Raw genomic sequence first — 23,853 nt, forward strand, 5'->3', positions numbered from 1 at the left:
TTTTCTCATCACATTGAAACTAACAGTGTGATGATAAGGTGAGATGAACAGTAAGAAAAATAGATTTAAAAATGAATAAACTCTGATTCCTCTGTAATCATTTATTCTTTTACCCACTGAATATGCTATACAGATACTTAGACACCAAGGCCCGGTTGCATGAAAGCCCTTAAGTTAAGAAAACCCTTAGTTATAAGGTTAAGGGTACCCTTAGTGAAAGTGGCGTTGATGTATATAGTAGTTCTTAGTAGTTCTCTGGGAGGTATGAAAAAAACAGTAGTTACTGATTAGCTAATAGTGAACTACCACCTTCAGCTGAGCACTATTACTTAATTCATTAATCAGAGTTTCTTGTTAGTTAATATTAGTTACTAGAGTGTTAATAATTCATTATGCATTTGTTCCTGTGTAGTTATTCATTAATGAAGGATCAGTATTCTAAAGTGTTACCCCCTTTTCTTACTGCATCTGATAGTCGGTTTGCTCCAACACATTACACAACCATTGCATTTCCTTTTTGCAAAGTTATGGTTTGCACCAGTATATTTACGAGGTGATACTTCAAATGAGCTAAAAGAAAGGCTTGAGGGTTTCATCCAGACTTATCAACAGAGCATTAATGTGGCAAGTGGAGCTCAAGTCTAGCATCAGGCCTTGATCATGTCTTTCCTGCAGATACACAATTAAGATTCAGTTATCATTGTCTTCTCGTGTATCAAATGCTCCTAATTCAATGCACATTTAAGTTCATTAAAGAGCACATAGTTCTGTTTATCAGTTTCATAGCTCCAGTAAATGGATGAGGCAGTACGGGGGGCTTAGATTCCATGATTAGTGTTAAGTTATATTTATTTTATTTTCACTCAGCATTAATTTCATAAATCTCTAATGAATGACTCTTTCTCTGTGATTATATTTACACATTATATGATGAAACGGGTATCTGCACAATAGTGATTGATTGTGCTATTACATCCCTTCCCAGTTTAGGGGTAGAAAGGAGCAATAATGAAAAATGGTGGAAAAAGGAGAAAGCATTCCTCTCTGCTGACTGGCACATAACCGCATTATCAATGTAAAGTAAGATGAAATTAACAAAAAGAAGCAAACAGAACTTCTAGAGGGGTCAAAGCCAACATAACAAACATAAAATTTACTCCCAAAAAATGATCTATATAAACTAACAAAAGAAAATTAAAAAAATAATAAATGAATAAATAAATAATTAAGAACCATCCACTATCTCAGGGGTTCCCAAACTTTTCAGACCGCGACCCCCAATATTAGACTGCTAACGACCCGCGACCCATACCCCCACTCCAAATCCACACTACTGCTATAACGATAATGACACAGAGGAACAATATTATTGTAAGAACTTTCGGAAATTTTTTCTAAGGTAAGTTTGTCCTACACACATAAAAGATACCTCAAATCTTGTGCCATGTGCCTAAGGAGAGATATACAAATGCTTTCTGATTGTGAACTAACGATTTTTGCCTGGTGGATGAAAACTTAAGACTCAAACACGCGTACAGCGTTGGCTGGCGCCTTGGAACAATTATAACTTTGTATTCAGAAAAAACTGTGCATGGAGCAAAGCAGGTCCACTCTAGGTTCAATTTTGGAGATCGCCACCCGCAGATCGTCTTCCACGTTAAGCCATGACCTTTGTTTATTCTTAATGTAAGTCAGCGCGGAGAATGTCTTTTCGCATAAATACGTTGAGCCAAATGGCATGAGTACATCCAACGCGGCTTTCAACAACTGTGGATATTCCAGCGCAACAGAAACCCAGAACTCATCCAGCGTCTTGCCGTCAAATGCCGTCCTCAGAGTTCGATCGGTTGAAAGTTCTATCAGCGCATCTTCCATATCTGAGGCCAGATGATTTGCCGTGGTTACACTGAATGGTGAACTTATCCAGTCATATTGGTCGGGAGCGTCTCCTTCAGGGAAATACTTATGAAAGTGATCCAAAAGGGACTGAAGGTGAGCAGTAATAGACGCCTTGATGCTGTTAACACTGAGTGCATTTTCCTCCATGAATTCTTCACGTTCAGAAAACATGTCTATGCGTCCCATTTCCACTCTCTCTCTCCAACGCACCAGCTTTCTTGCAAATGCCTGCACTTTATCATTAAGGTAAAAGATGTTTGTGTTTAAACCTTGCAGGGACACATTAAGTCCGTTGAGTTTTTCAAAAATACATGACAAATATGCCAGTCTTGTCACCCAGTCAGGATCAGACAGATGCTCAGCAAGTGGGGATCTTTGGTCTGTGAGGAAAATGCGCACCTCATCCCGCAGCTCGTACAGGCGTCTCAGCACATTTCCTTGTGACAGCCACCTGACTTCTGTGTGCAGGAGCAGGCCTTTGTGCTCTGATCCCATTTCATTACAGAGAGTGGAAAACAGTCGTGTGTTCAGTGGACGTGTTTTTATGTAATTAACGATCTTCACAGCAGTGTCAAGAACATGTTTAAACTCTGCATTCAGGGTTTTGCAAGCGAGGACTTTTCTGTGTATGATGCAGTGCATGAAATTGAGGTGAGGTGCAACTTGGAGGACTCGTGCCTTTAGTCCTTTCTTTTTTCCCAGCATTGCCCCAGCTCCGTCTGTGCACACTGATATTCACTCGCCCCAAGATGGTCCTTTATCTTTAAGTTTGCTGTCCAGTTTATTGAAAATGTCCTCGCCCGTGCATGATCCCTCCAGTTGCATACAAAATAACATTTCCTCATTTAGTTTCCCCTCAAAAATATATCTGACAAATACAAGGATTTGAGCGGTGCTGGACACGTCTGTGGATTCGTCCAGTTGTAAGGCATACCTCCCACTTTTCTTCACTCTGTCAATCAGTTGACACTTTATATCCTGAGCCATTTCTGTAATGCGGCGGGATACAGTCCCATCAGAGAGCGACACTTGTTCCAGCTCAGCGGCCAGTTTATCTCCATGCATGACGCGACTCATAAATATTGCTGCTGGTTTGGTTAAAGTTTCTCCAATGGTGTGTGGCTTTTTGGTCTGTGCAATTAAATATGCAACCTCATATGAAGCCCTCTGAGCTTTGGTGGGGATAGTTGTTTGTTTAATAAGGAATTTCTTTTGTCCCTGTAACTCTTTCTCCTTTCTGCGGAAAAAGTCACTGGGTTTATCTGTGAGGCTGGGGTGTTTGGTGTTCAGATGTCTTTGCTTTTTCACGGGCTTCAGACTGTCATGTGCGAGGACTTTGGAGCACACAACGCATTGAGGGTGTTGTACCTGATTTATAACAATGCACGTGAAACGATAGTTTATGTATTCCTCTCTGTATTTTCTGGCTTTCGAGGAGGGATGGTCCGTTTGCGGGGCATGGGTTTGGCGGGCTGCCCTTCAAGAGGTGGAGGGTAGTCCTGGCAGCTCATCCTCTTCTCTGCCCTCTGCATTTTTCGCTGATCCCGCTATCTCATCAGCAGTCATCTCTGCTCCCTTCTCTTTTTCTTTTGATGATAATAACCACCGTTTCATTTTTGATCAAGTTTATATCTCAAAATAGACCGATCGCTGTTTAGCAAAACACCAAATGTGCATCTAGCTAGCGCATGTTGTTGTGTTGTAGACTGTGATTGACGCCGTCACTTAACTGTCGTAATTAATCGGAGCAAACAAAGTTTTATTTTCAGTTTCCAGTAAATGTATACTCACATCATTACAACCTTTTTGAACATATAAAAAATATATAAAAAATAAAAAAATAAATAAAGTTTCTGGAAATCATCTCGCGACCCCCCGCCCCCCACTCCGCGACCCCCACTTTGGGAACTGTCTCTGGATCTCACTGTCTAACCATAAACATAAGGAAAAATGTAAGCAAATGAAATGGCAACCACTTCCCTGCGGCTTCCAAAAGAAAAAGAAAAAAAAAATTATACAAAATTACAGGTTTGAGTTTAATAGCTCCTCTTACAAGAGGACTAAAGCTCTTTACTTCAACATTTTACTACAGCAACAAAGTAACCACAAGACACCAACAAAATCACAGAAGGGACTCTTGCTCCAATTTGCCACACTCTAAACATCTCAACTCTGCCTTTTAACTCCAAACAATTCCTAGTGGTCCAATCAGGATAGTTCAGTCATCAGCAGGATTATCAATTAATTGAACTCCACCTGTTAGTCTTTGGCAGGTTGGAGATAGAGAAGAGAGAAAGAGCAGAGCACATACACAAAAAGAGACATTTCCTCTTATACACGCCCTGGAACAAAACAGTGCCATTTCACCAGCATTCTGCTCATGTTACTTTGTTGAGAGTTCATTCAAAGTCAGTTAAAGGCACAATATGTACGATTTTTTTTTTTTATTAAAATATCATTTTAAATATTATATTGTTTTTTCACCCTTTGCTGTTGTAATTGACCCTTCGCAAAGACCCACCCACCTTAGTTACTGTTGCTTTGTCTGACAAGGCATGGCGCCGTCATGCCACACAGAGTGAAAAATACATTGTGGAGCAAAGAGGACACTGACAACACGTCGACAGAGAAGACAAAGCAGGTTATTTATGATATTACTTATGTAGAAGTGAAGAAGTGAACATCATCAAGCTACGCCTTTGTTAATGTTTTGAAAAAGTGGATCTAGCAGAGAAACTTACATCCTATGCCTTTAATTCGATATTTTATTCGTAACTGTTTCCTTCATATTGCAATAATTTATTTCTTGGAATTTATGGGGATTATTATGTTTTTGCACACATATGCAGGGGGGCTTTTAAATCTTAAAAGCCCTTAAATGCCCCTTTAATCACTAATAGTAAAGTGCCATTTCAGTCTTATTGTGGTGCCCCATGGAATGCAATTTCACCCCGTACCAGCGTAATATAATCTAGCGCCAGTATCTGGTTGACATCCCAGTGCACAGTAGGTGGCAGTATTGCACCTTATCACTGGTTTCTAGAGACATTAAACCCATATTTCAAGAAAGTTACAGCTCACCAGTGTGGAAGGTAATACTGCAGCTGAATAAAATATAGATAGAGGCATTCTTACTGATTAAACATGAAGAGAATTAACACACCGTTGGAACAGTATATGGTTTATCTGTGTTCTTCAAGCCATATGTTTTCATAAGGATAATGTGGCCTGTATTTATAATGTAATGCCAATCAACATAGCCTTTATCACTGTAGAGAATACTATAAGATAATAATACTTCTGTGTCTGTGATAAGAAGCCACATCAGTTCACATCAGCCACATCACCACAACATCAAATAAATAAATGAATTAAAGATTAAATAGTCTCATAACCATTTTTTTCCCCACAATATTGATATCTTGAATTATGTTGGCCATGAAAATCATGTAGAGAAAAATCTGATGTTGTGACAGCCTTGATTCAGGTGAACTGCACACCATTTACTCCAAAGGATATTTATCTACATATTAATCATACCACAGTTCCTCCAGATTACAGTGATTCTCCAGTACAGCAGAGAGCAGCTTCACTCCTGAGTCTCCTAGTTTATTCTGAGACAGATCCATTAGTCTCGGGTGTTTGGGGTTTGATCTCAGGGCTGAAGCCAGAGCAGCACAACCTTCATCTGTGACACCACAATCAGCCAACCTGTAGAGAACAAATCACACTCTCTTGACTCTCCCAGATCAAACACAGGGACCTCATTATTAAAATAAGCACAAATAACCATGTTCAGTGTAATTGGGTTTGGTAACACTTTTTTAAAAATATAAGTATTCTTTAAAAATAAGTTGAAATAATGCAAATTGATGAATTTAACAAATGCATAGCCATAGACTATCGATTAACAGCTTTGTATAGTTACAGTAGGTTTACTTGGTGTTTGTTTGTCATTAACAGTTTTTAAGTTTTCGCTAAAAAAAAATTCTCTGCGGAGAAAATGAAATACTATGAAAACAGTTTCAATTATGACTTTTTCACTTGATTTAGTCTAGTTAGTTTTGTCTTAAATGCAATATGATTTTCGTTTGATCGAGATCTGGCAGCAATCCGCTCACAGCTTTTCCAGAGTATGAAATCCCCCATAGGCAAACAAACCAATGAGAACGTGGGAGAATGATGACAATACATAACAACAGAGCGAAGGCGCAAAAGAATGGCTTGGGTATGCAGAGCATTCACAGCTTATATGGACCGTACACCATTGCAGTAATCATGTTGACTTCCAACTGTTTTATTGTAATGCATGGAATAAGTGTGATTCCCCTATTCTATTTTGATGTCATTTCATGAATAAATTAAATTATAAAATTCACAGTGACTCAGTTTCATGTGTGTCATGTATGATCTTACGCTAGACTCTCCAGTTTACATTGAGGATTGTCCAGTCCTGTAGATAGCAGCTTCACTCCTGAATCTCCTATATTATTATATGACAGTTTCAGTTCTCTCAGATGTGAGGGGTTTGATCTCAGAGCTGAAGCCAGAGCAGCACAACCTTCATCTGCGATACCACATTGACCCAACCTGCAGAGAACAATGACACACTCTTCACTCCCTCAGATCAACAGAGACTTCATTATCAAATAGAAACCAATAAACCATTACGTTACGTAGATCACAAATCTGGTTACTTTTAGGACACTGACATTAAAGATGGATAGTGACATAGAGTATAGAAATTCTCGTAGCTCTCCTCAAGAAAAATGCTTGCTACACACAAACAATTTCATTGTGTCGATAGTTGATAGCCAACCAACTGTAGGCCGCCAGAGTCTATGCAACACCCTAGAACTCTTACACCATGGACAATTATTTGTGACCCGTGAACGCCTCCCCAAACTATTATGTGATCTGTTGGAAGCATCTGTCATAGGAAAGCACCATGTGCTATCATGAATAATTAAGAAAAATGTCTTCGCATAGGATAACTTGCAGTCTAAGTAAAAAATATGACACCAATGTGCCATTGATGTACTATAGTGTTTCACCACATCAATCTGTGACATTGACACAATGTAGATTTTAAACCAGGAAAAACATCTCTAAATTATCCAGTTTTCTCCTACAATTAAAAAAAAATGGACTGCCTTAATCCTGACCATGCTTAGACTGAGTGTGTTTAAAGTAAAGAGTAATAAATGTGGAATGTGAATAAAAGTGTTTTTAAGTGTGACTATCAGAACTGCAGTATCACCTTAATGAGGAGCAGTTCACGTGTTCAATCAGAAAAATTTTAATTCTCTTACATCAAATGAAAATACATGATATTAAGTTGACGAATTGTGATTTGTTCATGTTGTTTCAATAGTTTTGATTGTAATTAATGTAATAATAGTTTGTTTTCCTAGCATTTCTTTCAGTTTTGATGTTTCTTTATGAATTCCTGAAAATACAAAATTCACAGTGACTGTTTCATGTGAGAGTCCCGTATGATCTTACCCCAGCATCTCCAGTTTACAATTACAATTCTCCAGTCCAGCAGAGAGCAGCTTCACTCCTGAGTCTCCTATTTTATTAAATGACAGATTCAGTTGTCTTAGGTGTGAGGGGTTTGATCTCAGTGCTGAAGCCAGAGCAGCATTACCCTCATCTGTGACACCACACTCACTCAACCTGTAGAGAACAATGACACACTCTTCAGTCTCTCATTGGCCCATATATATTTTTGTAACCCTTCGACACATACGATCACACAAGAGTGATTAGAATATTTAGTGCATCACATGATCAACTGTTAAACTCAAATGTGCTTTTGAGCTTTGGCTGGAGCTGAGTGTCACCAGTGTTGGGGAAAGTTATTTTGAAAAGTAATGCATTACAATACTATTTTACTCCCTTAAAAAGTAACTAATTGCGTTGCTTAGTTACTTTTTATTACAAACCTGATTCCAAAAAAGTAGGGACACTGTACAAATTGTGAATAAAAAGGGAATGCAATAATTTACAAATCTCATAAACTTATATTTTATTCACAATAGAATATAGATAACACATCAAATGTTGAAAGTGAGACATTTTGAAATGCCATGCCATATATTGGATCATTTTGGATTTCATGAGAGCTACACATTCCAAAAAAGTTGGGACAGGTAGCAATAAGAGGCCGGAAAAGTTAAATGTACATATAAGGAACAGCTGCAGGACCAATTTGCAACTTATTACGTTAATTGGCAACATGATTGGGTATAAAAAGAGCCTCTCAGAGGGGCAGTGTCTCTCAGAAGTCAAGAAGTTCAGAGAATCACCAATTCCTCCAATGCTGCAGTGAAAAATAGTGGAGCAATATCAGAAAGGAGTTTCTCAGAGACAAATTGCAAAGAGTTTGAAGTTATCATCATCTACAGTGCATAATATCATCCAAAGATTCAGAGAATCTTGAACAATCTCTGTGGGTAAGGGTCAAGGCCGGAAAACCATACTGAATGCCGGTGATCTTCGGGCCCTTAGACGGCACTGCATCACATACAGGTATGCTACTGTAATGGAAATCATAACATGGCTTCAGGAATACTTCCAGAAAACATTGTCGGTGAACACAATCTACCATGCCATTCACCGTTGCTGGCTAAAACTCTATAGGTCAAAAAAGAAGCCATATCTAAACATGATCCAGAAGCGCGGGCATTTTCTCTGGGCCAAGGCTCAATTAAAATGGACTATGGCAAAGTGAAAAACTGTTCTGTGGTCAGACGAATCAAAATTTGAAGTTCTTTTTGGAAAACTGTGATGCCATGTCATCCGGACTAAAGAGGAAAAGGACAACCCAAGTTGTTATCAGCCCTCAGTTCAGAAGCCTGCATCTCTGATGGTATGGGGTTGCATGAGTGCGTGTGGCATGGGCAGCTTACACATCTGGAAAGGCACCATCAATTCTGAAAGGTATATCCAAGTTCTAGAACAACATATGCTCCCATCCAAATGTCATCTCTTTCAGGGAAGACCTTGCATTTTCCAACATGACAATGCCAGACCACATACTGCATCAATTACAACATCATGGCTGTGTAGAAGAAGGATCCAGGTACTGAAATGGCCAGATCTTTCACCCATAGAAAACATTTGCCGCATCATAAAGAGGAAGATGTGACAAAGAAGACCTAAGACAGTTGAGCAACTAGAAGCCTGCATTAGACAAGAATGGGACAACATTCCTATTCCTAAACTTGAGCAACTTGTCTCCTCAGTCCCCAGATGTTTGCAGACTGTTACAAAAAGAAGAGGGGATGCCACACAGTGGTAAACATGGCCTTGTCCCAACTTTTTTGAGATGTGTTGATGCCAACTTATTTTTCCCTTAAAATGATAAATTTTCTCAGTTTAAACATTTGATATGTCATCTATGTTGTATTCTGAATAAAATATTGAAATGTGAAACTTCCACATGCTTCCATATGCATTCTGTTTTTATTCACAATTTGTACAGTGTCCCAACTTTTTTGGAATCGGGTTTGTAATGCATTACGTTACTTTTGTGTTACTATTTCTCACCTAGGCTGGGCTTGTTTTTTTCTATAACAACAAAAGTTCGATTTTTGGGTAAATGTAAAGGCTCTTTTACACCAAATGTGAAATTATAAGGCTGAAGGAAATGCAAATACAAGCATGTACAGTAGAGGGCGCAGCTCAAACAAACCTTTCAGCTGTGTTGCCAGGAGAAGAAAGAAGGATGCAGGAGAAGAAAGTTTAACATTTACTACTAAATCTGAATTCATTTTTGCTTATGGGTTTACTGAATCATCAAAGGTCAGCAGCAAGTATATTGGTCAATAAATTGAGATTAAATGCATAAAAATGCATTGAAATGCATTTCACTTATTTTATTAATTTTGAGGAATATCTTTTTTGTAATAGTGAGTAAATGCATGCTCACATTTAGTTTAGAACTACAATAACCATCTTGTTTACACACAAAATCTCTGCACTTACTCCTGATTCCTCTCAGCATGGGGACAAGAGATCTGTCAGTCAATAAATGGTGGAAAAAAAACTTGCATTACTATGTAACACATAAGAGACATGTTTTACTGCTCTTTATTACAATGATTTTATGTATAATAGAGTTTGAATTGGTTTTCATTTAATTTTATTCCTTTTACCATTTTAAGTGTATTTATGTCTTTAAAGAATACATGGTTGGCCTGTTATGTGACCAGTCACATGACAAGAAGCAGGAAATACACCTGTACAAAGAGGATGGCATGGCAAACAAACTGATAGTCACAAACAGTCACTACTTACCTGGATTGTGGAGTTTATAAACTGTTGACTTACCTTTCCAGACACAACTCAAAGTTTTGGATTACACTACTCTGGCATTGTATATACACTGGTGGACACTCACATTGGGATTCTTGGAATGTTTTAGGTTATGGTGAATTGGACTGTATGCTTTTAACAGCCTGGGTTTTCCTGGTTTTATTTAGTTGTTTTAAAGTATTGTATGAATATTGTTAATACACCAGTCTTATTTAAATTTATCTCTGTTTTATGTTGCATTCTTTTTAACTCCTAAACATCTCACACAGTAAAATCTGACACCATTTTAAATCTTGCAACCCAACCAATTTGGCTAATCATTGCAACTTATTTGAAAAAGTAACTCGAACTCTGATATTTTATTTTAAATTTAAAAGTAAGGCATTACTTGAAAAAGTAATCTGATTACAAAACTCGGTTACTTGAAATGCATTACACACAACACTGCACATCACAGCTATTCAGTGTTTTCAAACACATAATGTTTATTTTAGGTTTCAGACATTTAACTACACTTAAGCACTAGCAAAAAAATAAGTTAAAATAAAATAAGTTTTAAGTTTGTTAAATACACACAGGTATCTATAGAAGCAGCAATAATAATCCTTTCAATTATAATTTGTCAATTATAATTGTGTTTTATTCATATCAGAATCTCATTATATAGTTAACTATGGCCCAGTTTCACAGACAGGGCTTAGCCTAAGCCAGGTTTAGGCCTTAATTTAATTAGGGCCTTATTTAATTAAGCCTTGTTTGTTAAACCGTGGGTATATATAGTAGTCAACATTTGAAGTGGATTAAAAAAGTTCATCAAAGTTGTCCTAAGTTGAAGGTTTTAGGACACCTTTGCTGAAAGTTTTTGATCCACTTCGAATGTTGACTACTGTAGTTTACTATATTCTTCTCCCAGTTCACAGGTCACTTACTTTTATGTATTTCAGCAGAAATGGGTGAATTGACGCCCATCGTGTGTTCAACTAACATGATCATTAAAGGTTTTTAAACAACAAAACACATTCACTTACATGTGTTTGAAAACCAATTCATGATATATAGTATGTTTGAATATAAAGGAAAAACAAAATAAAAGTGATACATCTGTCATACAGCACTATAGTGGTTGCAGTGTATCACATGACAAGCCTGATGCATCGCCATAGAAATAATAAGGTAATACATTCTAATATAATGAAGACCTTAAAAAAAATCATGCTGGAGGCTCAGCTAGAATCATTTAAACTTAAGTGCGAAAGGGCTTAAGATTACTAATAAAGTATCTCTGTATGATATAATGTAGCTAATATTCATCTAATCATGTTCACACAAACAATGTTATAGATGTAGACAGACACAGAGAAAAGATTAATTTGATCAATATAAATGTGAATTAAATGATTCCTCTTCAGTTATCAGTCACTACTTTTATTCACCTATATGTCATTTAAAAAGCTAAAGAAAGCAGTATTTTGAAATCGGTCATCACGAGATATTGTTGAAAACTCGTTATTTTTGGGTTTTTTTGGTGCACAAAAAGCATTATCAATGCTTAATAATATTAAGGTAGAACCACTGAACTCACATGAACTGTTTTAAATATGTTTTTAGTACCTTTATGGTTCTTGAGAGGTTTGGTGGCTTTGCCCTCAATAGTGGCCTCACTAACCCATCGGATTTCATCAAAAATATCTTAATACATTAACTGTGATTATGTTGAATTTGATTCATGAAAAAACATGTTAATTATGATCCAAAACACTGATTTGGTCTCACTATAAACTATTTTAAATAATATGTCTCTCTGAGCACCAGATCATGTGACTATCAGAGAAATGATCTTACCACAGTCTTTGCAGTTTACAGTGAGGATTCTCCAATACAGTAGAGAGCAACTTCACTCCTGGGTCTCCTAGTTTATTCCAAGTCAGATTCAGTTCTCTCAGGTGTGAGGGGTTTGATCTTAGAGCTGAAGCCAAAGTAGCCCAACCTTCATCTGTGACACTACAATCATCCAAACTACAGAGAGGAATGACACACGTTAACAAACTTGGCTTACAACTTTAGCAAACCAGTAGTTACTTAAAAATTCAGATAACTAACAAGGCATGAATAGCCACGTTTTCACTGTCAGGCCAGAAGCGAGTGCGCTAGTTTGTGCCAGGGCCAGTTGCGTTTCCACTGTCCGGGGCTTCCTCGAGCCAATGGACAGGGTTTTTTGGCCCGCCGAAATACCTTGGTCCAAAGCAGGCTGGCTCGGACTTGAGGCATGGCCATGAACAGAGGCAGAGTTTACCTGAGTCAGGAGACGTCAACACCGCTGCTCATTTTCCATGTGATTATATCAGGCTACCAGCTACAGTAATTTAAACATTTTAGTCATTTTAAACAATTTAGAGCTCAAAACTCACTGTCAGACATCACCGAGTGTTTGAAATAAATTTCTTGCGATTCGATGGGGATTTTGATCACCGTATGAGGTAGAAATATACTAACATATGCGATGCTAAAGGCTACTTATGCTAATCATCGCAATAATAAATACACACGTTATGGAAAATACCAGAAACTGCTTGAGGAACTCAAATATGATTATAATCGTATTTATTTGGTTTAATGTTTTATCTGTCTTTTCCCTGTGCCTTTGTTGATACCACACTAAAGCATCCGTAAATCTGTCACACACTCCAGTTAACTTGTGTAACTCATAAATCTTGTTTTTTATAACCTCCAGATTGGACTATTGTAACTTCTTATATAGCGGCTTACCTGCCAAAGCAATTAAACGCCTTCAAATTGAACAAAATCTGCTGCTCGAGCCCTTACATATAACAAAAAATCTGCACATACCACTCCCATCCTTTACCAACTTCACTGGCTTCCTGTGGTCAATCGTATCCAGTTTAAACTCTTAGTCTTAGTTTATAAGGCCTGTCATGGCCTTGCACCTCAATACCTTGCTGAGTTAGTGCAACCTTATGTTCCTGCCCGGACCCTCAGATCAAGCAATGATAACTTGCTTGTCATGCCCAAGTATAAACTCTCTACTGTGGGTGGTAGGGCTTTCATTATAATAGGCCCTAAGCTATGGGATAAGTTGCCCCGTAATCTCCGTGCTACCTCCTCTCTTTAGACCTTGAAGTCTCTATTTAGTCTCTATCTATTCACTTTGCTCGGTAAAGAATTATTTTTCCTTCCTGCTTCTTTTCCTTTTTTCTGTTTGTATGTTACTTGACCACTCTCTTGATATAGGCTAACTGATGTTTATCATCTGATTGCTTGACCTCTCATGTAAATTATCTGCAGTTTTTTGTTGTCAACTTCTGTTCTTCTGAATGTCCCTTCTGACTGTCTGTTGTCATATTTTGTTTGTCAATTGATTGTATTATTGTTTGTCTATTGATTGTATTAATTTTGTGAAGTGACCTTGGGTTCTTGAAAGGTGCTAAAAAAATAAACATTATTATTATTATTATTATTATTATTATTCTCATGAGCTCCCTCTGTTGCTCTGGCTCAGGGGTAGACAAGTTCGGTCCTAGAGAGCCGCTGTCCTGCAGAGTTTAGCTCCAACCCTGAAAAAAAAAAAAAACTTCAGCTGCCTATAGCCTTAGTAATCCTGAAGAGCTTAATTTGCTTGTTCAGGTGTGTTTGATTAAGGTTGGAGCTAAACTCAGCGGGACAGCAGCTCTCTAGGACTGAACTTGCCTACCGCTGCTCTGGCTAAAAGGATAACAGTATAGAGACACGGAGAGATCAGTCAAACTTCCTCAGACTGCAATCATTGCATAATTTCAAGTAAAATTCATAGAAATGCTCAGAAATGTGATGTAAACATGATATTTTAGCAATATTTTCCTAAATGTGTAAGCCTATGGACTTAAAAACCTTAATGGAATTGTTTTGTGGATTCTCTTGATTGTAAATAAATGGAAGCAGTTGCAACCAAATATGTACGTGTTCTCTTTTTATGTGAAATGGTAAATATCAGTTAGATTCAGCTTGACTGATGTGCACTCCTGACAAATTGATAAATTACTGTTACTGTAACATTTTTTATTGTAAAACATTGGTCAAATATTGATGTTGGTATCTTAAGTCTTTATCCGATGGGCAATTAATCCAAATAAAACTTTTTTCTTCTTTTTTTTTTTACACAGTAGTTCTTCTTCCTTTATTTTAGTAAAATAACAAAGTATGTATTTTTCTCTTAGAGAGAGAACATATATTTACCTCAACTAAAACATATTAGCCAAAGCGTAACACAGAAAGTAATTTAAATCATCTGGTAGGTGGAGGTCAGATAGGTGGAGGGTTTAAAAGCTGAAGTGTGACACTCATATTTTTGTTAAAACATTAATTTATGTTACATTAATGTAATAATGTTTTAACAGTGATGATTGTTCTCAGAGTTACTTACTGAACTGATCTAGTTGCTCTAACCACAGGCAGCAGCTTCTGAAGAATTTCATCTGCTGTATTTTGTGCTTTCAGGGTGACAGATGCATCACTATTTGAAAATAAAAAAATAAGTTAATTATAAATGCTAATAATAATAATAATTAATATTATTAGTAAATAATACATTAAATACCTCCCTAAATTCCTAACTATATAATGATTTTATTAATATATAATAAAATAATTATTAATAATAAAACATAGATAACATAACTGTTTAAACAGAGAAATTTTAAACTTTTATCCACTAAATGAGCTCATTTCAAATGCCTGCTTCCGGTCTACAAGTTAATTGATATCCGGTCTGTAACATGATTAGCAAGAGTGCCTAAAAAATATTGTTGAAAACAATGTTCCTCATCGTCAAATTGCAAAGGTTTTGCAAATCTCATCATCTACAGTGCATAACATCATCAAAAGATTCACAGAAAAAGGCCAAAGACCTTAATTGGATGCCAGTAGTCTTCGGGCCCTCAGACGACACTGCATCACTCATCGGCATGATTGTGTCAATGACATTACTAATTGGGCCCAGGAATACTTTCAGAAACCACTGTTGGTAAACACAATCTGCCGTGCCATCTGCAGATGCCAACTAAAGCTCTATCATGCAAAAAGGAAGCCATATGTGAATATGGTCCAGAAGCGCCGTCGTGTCCTGTGGGCCAAGGCTCATTAAAAATAAACTGTTTCAAGTGGAAAAGTGTTCTATAGTCACATAAGTACAAATTTGCCATTCTTGTTGGAAATCATGGATGCCATGTCCTCCGGGCTAAAGAAGAGGGAAATCTTCCAGTGTGTTATCAGTGTTTAGTTCAAAGCCAGCATCTCTGATGGTATGGGGGTGCATAAGTGCTAACGGTATGGTCAACTTGCATGTTTTGGAAGGCACTATGAATGCTGAAAGGTATATAAAGGTTTCCAGATGACGTCTATTTCAGGGAAGGCATTGTGTTTTTCAGCAGGACAATGCAAAACCACATACATCAGCAATTACAACAGCATGGCTTCGTCGAAGAAGAGACTGGGTGCATCTATAGAGAACATTCGGCACATCATTAAATGAAAAATATGTCAAAGAGGCTGGAAACCTATATCAGGCAAGAATGGGACCAAATTCCAACACCAAAATTCCAGAAACATATTGCCTTGATGCCCAGATGTCTTCAAACTGATTTGAAAAGAAGAGGAAATGCCACACCATGTTAAACATACCACTGTACCAACTATTTTGAGACATGGCAGGCAACAAATTTGAAATGAGCTCCTTTTGTGCGTAACATTGTAAAATTTCTCCATTTAAACATTTGTTATGTTATATTATATATGATCTATTGTGAATAAAATATTGGTTCATGTGATTTGAAAGTCTTTTAGTTTTCATTTTATTCAAATTTTTCCAGAATTTGGGTTGCATATATATACATTGTACTTACCATGTTTCTTCTTTTCCAATTAAGTCGCTCAGCCTAAATTCATGCATTGCCTGATCTGAGGACAACAACACAAAAACTAAAGCTGACCACTGAGATGAGGAGAGTTTCACTTTACGTAATTCTCCATAGCTCAAATGTTCAGCTTCGTTCACTAGTGAAAGATCACCCAGTTCATTCAGACAGTGAAACAGGTTGATGTATTTATCAGGAGAGGGATTTTCCCTGATCTTTTCTTTAATATGGTCAACTGTTTTCCTATTGTTGTGAGAGCTGTTTCCTGTCTGTGTCATTAGTTCTTGTAAGAGAATCTGATTAGACTTCAATGACAGACCCAGAAGGAAACGAAGGAAAAGGTCCAGATGCCCATTTTTACTGTCTAAAGCCTCATTCACAGCTCTCTGATGGAGATCAGATAGTGAAACTTTATCTCCATTAGTTGATTTGGTAATCTGGTCAAACACATCGATGTTATTGTTTATAAAGGAAAGATGCACATATAGTGCTGCTAGATGTTCCTGAATGCTCAGATGAACAAAGCAGAAGACTTTCCCCTGATACAAGCCCAACTCCTCTCTGAAGATCTGAGTGCACAATCCTGAGTACACTGATGCTTCTGTCACATCAATGCCACACTCTCTCAGGTCTTCCTCATAGAAGATCAGGTTGCCTTTAACAAGCTGCTGATAAGCCAGTTTCCCCAGTTTGACAATCATGTCTTCATTTTTCACTTTCTTCCCATAATCCTTCTCATGTTTGATGTTGGTCTGAATCATCAGGAAGTGTGTGTACATTTGAGTGAGAGTCTTGGGAATCTCTCCAATCTCTGCTTCACTCAACATCTTCTCTAGAACAGTGGCTGCGATCCAGCAGAACACTGGGATGTGACACATAATAAAGAGGCTCCTTGATGACTTCAGGTGTCTAATGATCCTATCAGCCAGACTATGATCACTGATTCTCTTCCTGAAGTATTTCACCTTCTGTGGGTCACTGAAGCCTCGTACCTCTGTCATTCGATGGACATACTCAGTGGGGATGAGATCAGCTGCTGCTGGTCTGGAGGTGATCCAGATGAGAGCAGAGGGAAGCAGATTCCCCACAATGAGGTTCGTCAGCAGCACGTCCACTGAGGCTGATTCAGTCACATCACACAACCTCACATTGCTCTGAAAATCCAGAGACAGGCGACACTCATCCAGACCGTCAAATATGAATGAAACTTTATACTTATCACTGAATATTTCCATTTCTTTTGTTTCAGGGAAAAAGACATGAAGAAGATCTGAAAGACTGAGTGTTTTGTCCTTCATCAGGTTGAGCTCTCTGAAAGGAAGTGGAATTATGAGCTGGATGTCCTGATTCTCTTTCCTTTCAGCCCAGTCCAGGATAAACTTTTGCACAGAGACTGTTTTTCCAATGCCAGCGACTCCCTTTGTCAGCACAGTTCTGATGGGTTTGTCTTGTCCAGGTAAAGGTCTAAAGATTTCATTGCATTTGATCGGTGTGTCCTCTGTTTCTGCTCTTCTGGACTGTGTCTCAATCTGTCTCACCTCATGCTCATTAATGACATCTCCACTTTCACTCTCTGTGATGTAGAGTTCTGTGTAGATCTCATTCAGGAGTGTTGAGTTTCCCTGATTTGATATTCCCTCATATAAACACTCAAACTTCCTTCTCAGATTTGATCTCAATGTGTTGAGGACTTCAGCAAGTTTAGAGTCATGGCTGTAAGAATAAAACAAGATTATTATACAACAAGACAGAGAAGTAAATAGCCAAAAATATAAAAATTACTTGTTTGCTGTATTATAGGACACAGAACATCATTAGGTTTCTGAAAGGTTTCAATAATTAATCATGTGTTTGAGAGATGTGTGGTATGCATTGCAGCACCTAAAATTAAACAACAACAACAAAAAATCCTACATTTTACCTGAAACCAGGATATGTGATTTCATTAAAGTCCTGTGGTTGAATCACAGGCATGTACACAATTTTGTTTTTAACTGGTCTGGATAGGAGATTTGACCTTAAATCAGAATGAAGATGGTAAAGAATCAGACACAATGATATTGATGTAATTGTGCCATTAACTGAGTAACATACCAACAGCTTTTACAGTGTGTGAATTTAACAATACAATACATAAAGCTTTGTACAAGGATGCAATGGTAATCATTAAAGGGTTAGTTCAAATTTCTGTCTTTAATTACCCTCATGATGTTCCACACCTGTAAGACCTTCGTTCAACTTCGAAACACAAATGAAGGTATTTTTGATGAAATTCGAGAGGTTTTTTATCTCCCATAGAAAGCAACATAATTACCATCATTAATACTTTTTGTGCGCAAAAACAAAACCAAAATAATGACTTTATTCAACAATATCTTAATTTGTGTTCTGAAGATGAACAAAGGTCTTACGGGTGTGACTCCAACAGACTCCAACGTACAGAATTTGAACTTAGAATTATTTGGTTCTAGATCTTTACACTACTGTATATTAATAACAATTTCATAAAAACTGAATACTAAAATCATATATTTTATAGAAATAATATACCTGAGAAGAGGCTGTGTGTTTCCACTCTTAAACATTGGTGGCTCAAACATAGAGCAGTTACTATTCATAGACACACAGCTGTACTCTGGGTTTGAGCTCTTCTGCTGGACTGAACTGTAACAGAGAAGAGATACAGATTAATCCTTTAGAAATACTATGTTCATTCTTTATGATAGGAACCATATTAAAGGGTTAGTTCACCCAAAAATGAAAATTCTGTCATTTATTACTTACCCTCATGCCGTTTCACACCCGTACTTTCGTTAATCTTCAGAACACAAATTAAGATATTTTAGTTTCACACCCGTAAGACCTTTGTTAATCTTCAGAACACAAATTAAGATATTTTAGTTGAAATCTGATGACTCAGTGAGGCCTCCATAGGGAGCAATGGAAATTTCCTCTCTCAAGATCCATAAAGGTACTAAAACATATTTAAATCGGTTCATGTGAGTACAGTGGTTTAATATTAATGTTATATAGTGACGAGAATATTTTTGGAGCACCAAAAAAAACCTAAATAACGACTTATATAGTGATGGCCGATTTCAACACAATGCTTCAGGAAGCATTGGAGCACAGATGAATCAGTGTGTCGAATCTGCTGTTCAGAGCACCAAAGTCACGTGATTTCAGCCGTTGGCAGTTTGATACGCGATCTGAATCATGATTTGACACACTGATTCATTTGTGCTCCGATGCTTCATGAAGCAGTGTTTTGAAATCGGCCATTACTATATAAGTCGTTTTTTAGTTTTTTTGCCGCTCCAAAAATATTCTCGTTGCTTTATAATATTAATATTGAACCACTGTACTCACATGAACTGATTTAAATATGTTTTTAGTACCTTTATGGATCTTCAGAGAGCAAATGTCATTGCTCCCTATGCAGGCCTCACAGAGCCATCGGATTTCAACTAAAATATCTTAATTTGTGTTCTGAAGATTAACAAAGGTCTTATGGGTGTGGAACGGCATGAGGGTAAGTAATAAATGACAGAATTTTCATTTTGGGTGAACTAACCCTTTAATATAAACACACCCATCTTTCATCAAAAAGCACTTTGAGGAAACTTTATGATTTTTTTATTTAAAATTTCATGTTAGTATTAAAACTGTTCCTTTGATCTGTGTGTGTGTGTGTGTGTGTGTGTGTTACCATATTTTTACTATAATTTTTACCTGCATCCTGGAGAAAATTCTCCATCTCTGGATCCTTGTGAATCAGCCATGATAAAGCTGCAGGTAAATCTGATGAGTTTGATCTCCTCCACTAACTCTAAATGAAAAAACATTCAGACACAAAATTTAAATAATTAAATGAACTGAACAACCTTCATTATGTAGCTGAACATATCTTGACTGTGGGAGAAAAAAAGCATCATGTGACTGCATTAACTCAAGCTCAGTAATACATGTTTTACACATACAGCGGGTAAAATAAGTATTGAATACGTCAACTTTTTTTTTTTTTTTTTATTAAACACGGTTCCAATGCAGCAATTCACATAAAATTTTTAACAGACATTGATATTCACTTATGAAATCTAAATAGACAAAGAAATCATAATTTTACAATCCATTAAAAAGCTATGTGTAATCAAGGGAAATGACTCAGGAAAAAAGTATTGAACACACTAACTAAAACTGTATTTAATAGTTGATGGAAAAGTCTTTTTTGCAATGACAGCCTCAAGGTGCATCCCGTATGAACTTCAACATGCCTTTTCTTCAGTAATGGAGCTTTCTGTGGTGAGCGTGCATGGAGGCTGTGGCGGTGGAGTGCATTTCCTATTGTTTTCCTTGTGACAACTTTACCTGCTGCCTCCAAGTCTTTCTGGACCTTTTTCTGAGTGGTCCTTGGTTCTTGGGCTACTCATCTGGGGTGTGTTTCCCAAAAGCATCGTTAGCCAACTAACATTGCAAGTTCTGTCGTTACGTACATAGTTCAACGATTTGGTGTTTCCCGAAAGCATAGTTCAAACAAACTTTCGCAAACTGCATCGCAAACTTGTGTGGTTGGAACGACAGCTCTCGAGCTGTGGTTAGAAGCATAGTTTCCTGTTTTTATGACATGTGGACTTAATAAATTGTTATCTTGAGCAAAATAAGCAAGCTGACATTAAGTACAATGTATATCTTTTATTTCGAATATATACAAATGTCATTTTTGTAGTTTAGTTTGCCAAGAGATCTAAAGCACTGTTTTTGAAGAGTGCGCATTTGCGTATGTGCTCTAGTACGTCAGAACAAGCATTTGATTCAATGTGGAAATAAAGCAAAATAACTGAGGAAAATGAGAATTAGTCCTCTAATGCCATGTCCGTAATTTATAGCCGAAATTGTAGCATTAATTTGATCTCAAACGGATTCATTTAAAGAAGTTATTACTCTACCACCTGCGTGACGTCATTCACCAACGTGGTTGAACAACATTTTTGCGACAAAACAGTCGTGTCTAGCTAGTTGATTTGTTCAATGATGCATCGTATTATGGTAGTTCAGCAGCGAGACTAACCTTCTGACTTCCTGATCAGAAATCTTGAAAGAAGCTCCTTTGAGTGGTAGAAAATGGCCCCAATGGTGCTTACTGTAAAATCCTTCTGTAACCAGAACTGTTGTTACGTACGGCAAATCTTGTTGTGAAAGCCTTGGGAGACCTCTTTGCCTCTACCCATCATGAGATGTCCAGTACTTGCTTGCTTCTTCAAACCTTTCAGATATCTGTGATATTTCTTCTCCCTCCATGATATTATCTAACTATAACTCCATAATTTCTGAAATATTACAGCAGCATGCTCCTATTAACACCAGAAATGTCCCTTTTTCCCACTCTTCTCCTTGGTATACCTCTGAGCTCCGTATTCTCAAGGCTACCAATAGACGGCTTGAGCATCTCTACAGAAGAACTGGTCTTACTGTATATTATTTAGCCTTTCTTGATCATCTCAAAATATACAAATCTGATCTCATCTCAGCTCGCTGTAGTTTTGGTATATCTGCCACAATTAATAAATCAAGTAACAGGCCAAAAGCATTATTCAATACAATACATAAGCTTACTAAACCTCCACCTCAAGACTCCCTAGCTTCTAATGAGCTTTGCTGTTCTTTCATGGATTATTTGCTTGAAAAGACTGATGCCGTCTACCAATGCTTCTCTACTGATACAAAGCTCAACTATCCACCAAATCTATCCAGTCAAACTCTGTCTTGTTTTTCTTTGACAACCCTATCTTCTGTCTCCAAGTTAATCTTGAAATCCAACTCTTCTTCCTGTCAACTTGATCTTGCTCCTACTTCTCTCCTGAAACTTTGCCATTCTTACATTTCTGCACCTATCTCTCACTTCAACAGTACATCTCTAACCTCTGCTTCATTTCCTCTGCCACTCAAAACTGCTGCAGTTACCCCTGTTCTCAAGAAAACCAACCTCGTCCCATCAGTTCTATCTAATTATCATCCTATTTCAAATTTACCCTTCATAGCTAAATTACTGGAAAGCACTGTTGCCTCCCAACTCCAGTCTTTTCTAGTTGAAAATAATCTCTTTGATCCCTTTCAATCTGTTTTTCGCCCCCTCCATAGTACTGAAACTGCACTTGTAAAGGTAGTGAATGATCTACTGCTTTCTGGTGACTCTTGTTCTCTGTCTATACTTCTGCTACCTCAGCTCTGCCTTCGATATCGTCCTCCATGAATAACTTGTTTCTCATCTCCCTGATTTGGGTATTTCTGGTTCTGCTCTTTCTTGGTTTTCTTCCTATTTCTCTGACAGACAATTCTACATCTCAGTTAAGGACTTTCGATCACCTACTGTCCCCCTGAAGTGAGGTGTTCTCCGGAGGATCCGTTCTCAGGCCTTTATTATTCATAATTTACATCATACCACTTGGCCAGATTTTACAACATCATGGTCTCAATTATCACTTTTATGCTAATGACATTCAATTATACTCACTCTGCACACCTACTCTACCTCCCCAAACAGAAAAAATCTCTGCTTGTGTGAAAGACATAAAAGATTGGCTTAATTCATTTTTTCTGAAACTCAACATGGACAAAACTGAGATTATTTTCATTGGAACTCCCCCACTTACCAGCAATATTTATACAAATTTCACCTGTGAAATTGCTGGTTCTCACATCAAAACATCCAATACTGTTAAAAATGTAGGTGTAATCATTGACTCCACCCTTTTCTTTGTAATATGCCCTATGCACTAACCCAACTGATTCTAACTTACAAAGGTAGGAGGTAGAACTACTTGGTGAAATTTGTTGCTTTTTTGACCTGCCTTGTCTTAGTGTACTACTTTTTCTTATTGTGTTGAATACTTTTTTCCAGTGTCATTTGACTTTATTATTCATAGCTTTTTTATGGATTGTAGTATTATGATTTCCTTTTTTGTACTGATTTCTTGAGCTAATACCAATGTCTGTTCAAAATTTTATGTAAATTGCTGGATTGGAACTTTGTATAATAAAAAACAAAATGTTAACGTATTCAATACTTATTTTCCCTTGTGTACCGGCACTTCCAACATTGCACATATGAAAGCCCGCAGCACCCTCCCTTCTTCAGAAACACGTTTTGAACAGAGCATCAGGAGTACTGGCACTTTTATTTTTCCACTTCAAGCACTGCAAACAATCACTTAAAATATTCTCTAGAGATTCATAGGAATACGAGGAAGTCACCACACATGAACACTCACCTTGATCGAACTTTTACAAGATACAGGTTCTCAAATCCTCCAGCTTTAACATCATAAACTACACAGAAATTCCTTCATAAACTGTAATAAGTGTTTACACTTAAAATGGCGACAGGGGAACTAAAACTTACTTCCACTTTCTACTTGCGATGAGAGACAGAGAGAGAGAGAGAGAGAGAGAGAGAGAGAGAGAGAGAGAGAGAGAGAAAGCTTTTGAATTTTGAAAAAAAAAAAGTATTCACAATAATTCTTCACACAACTACATACAAATAATTACAAAGGATAAAACCAAATCACCTTCAGAAACAACACACTATTCTCCATGATCGCACCAAATAATCTCAAATGTAGACAACTCTTCCATAGTTTAATCAACACTCTTGATTTAACCAACATTGAAAAAACTTCAGTGATGCTTTGGCAAGACTTTTGCTCAATTTAATTTTTCCTACTAATAT

At 37.3% G+C, this 23,853-nt stretch overlaps 1 protein-coding gene across 3 annotated transcripts in view; it reads right to left on the reverse strand.

Moving 5' to 3' along the window:
• LOC137035830 (NACHT, LRR and PYD domains-containing protein 3-like) overlaps positions 1–23,505 on the reverse strand; it is a 29,199-nt gene extending 5,694 nt beyond the window's left edge. Inside the window, exons 1-10 of one of the 3 annotated variants that reach the window (XR_010897120.1) lie at positions 23,396–23,505; positions 19,860–19,956; positions 18,678–18,791; positions 18,049–18,144; positions 16,116–17,840; positions 14,639–14,728; positions 12,064–12,237; positions 7,405–7,578; positions 6,335–6,489; positions 5,440–5,610 (exon numbers count right to left, since the gene is read on the reverse strand). Coding sequence is in view for 2 of the 3 variants with exons in the window: in XM_067409529.1 (XP_067265630.1) it covers positions 5,440–5,610; positions 6,316–6,489; positions 7,405–7,578; positions 12,064–12,237; positions 14,639–14,728; positions 16,116–17,840; positions 18,049–18,144; positions 18,678–18,791; positions 19,860–19,909 (2,768 nt within the window). In the remaining variant the exon portion in view is untranslated. Of the gene's footprint in view, positions 1–5,439; positions 5,611–6,315; positions 6,490–7,404; positions 7,579–12,063; positions 12,238–14,638; positions 14,729–16,115; positions 17,841–18,048; positions 18,145–18,677; positions 18,792–19,859; positions 19,957–23,395 lie in introns of all 3 variants that reach the window. The other 2 variants (XM_067409529.1, XM_067409530.1) reach the window with 2 other exon arrangements.
• Between the last annotated feature and the right edge of the window lie 348 nt (positions 23,506–23,853).

The sequence above is a fragment of the Chanodichthys erythropterus genome, chromosome 14 (genome assembly GCF_024489055.1).
Source record: "Chanodichthys erythropterus isolate Z2021 chromosome 14, ASM2448905v1, whole genome shotgun sequence".
Taxonomy (NCBI): domain Eukaryota; kingdom Metazoa; phylum Chordata; class Actinopteri; order Cypriniformes; family Xenocyprididae; genus Chanodichthys; species Chanodichthys erythropterus.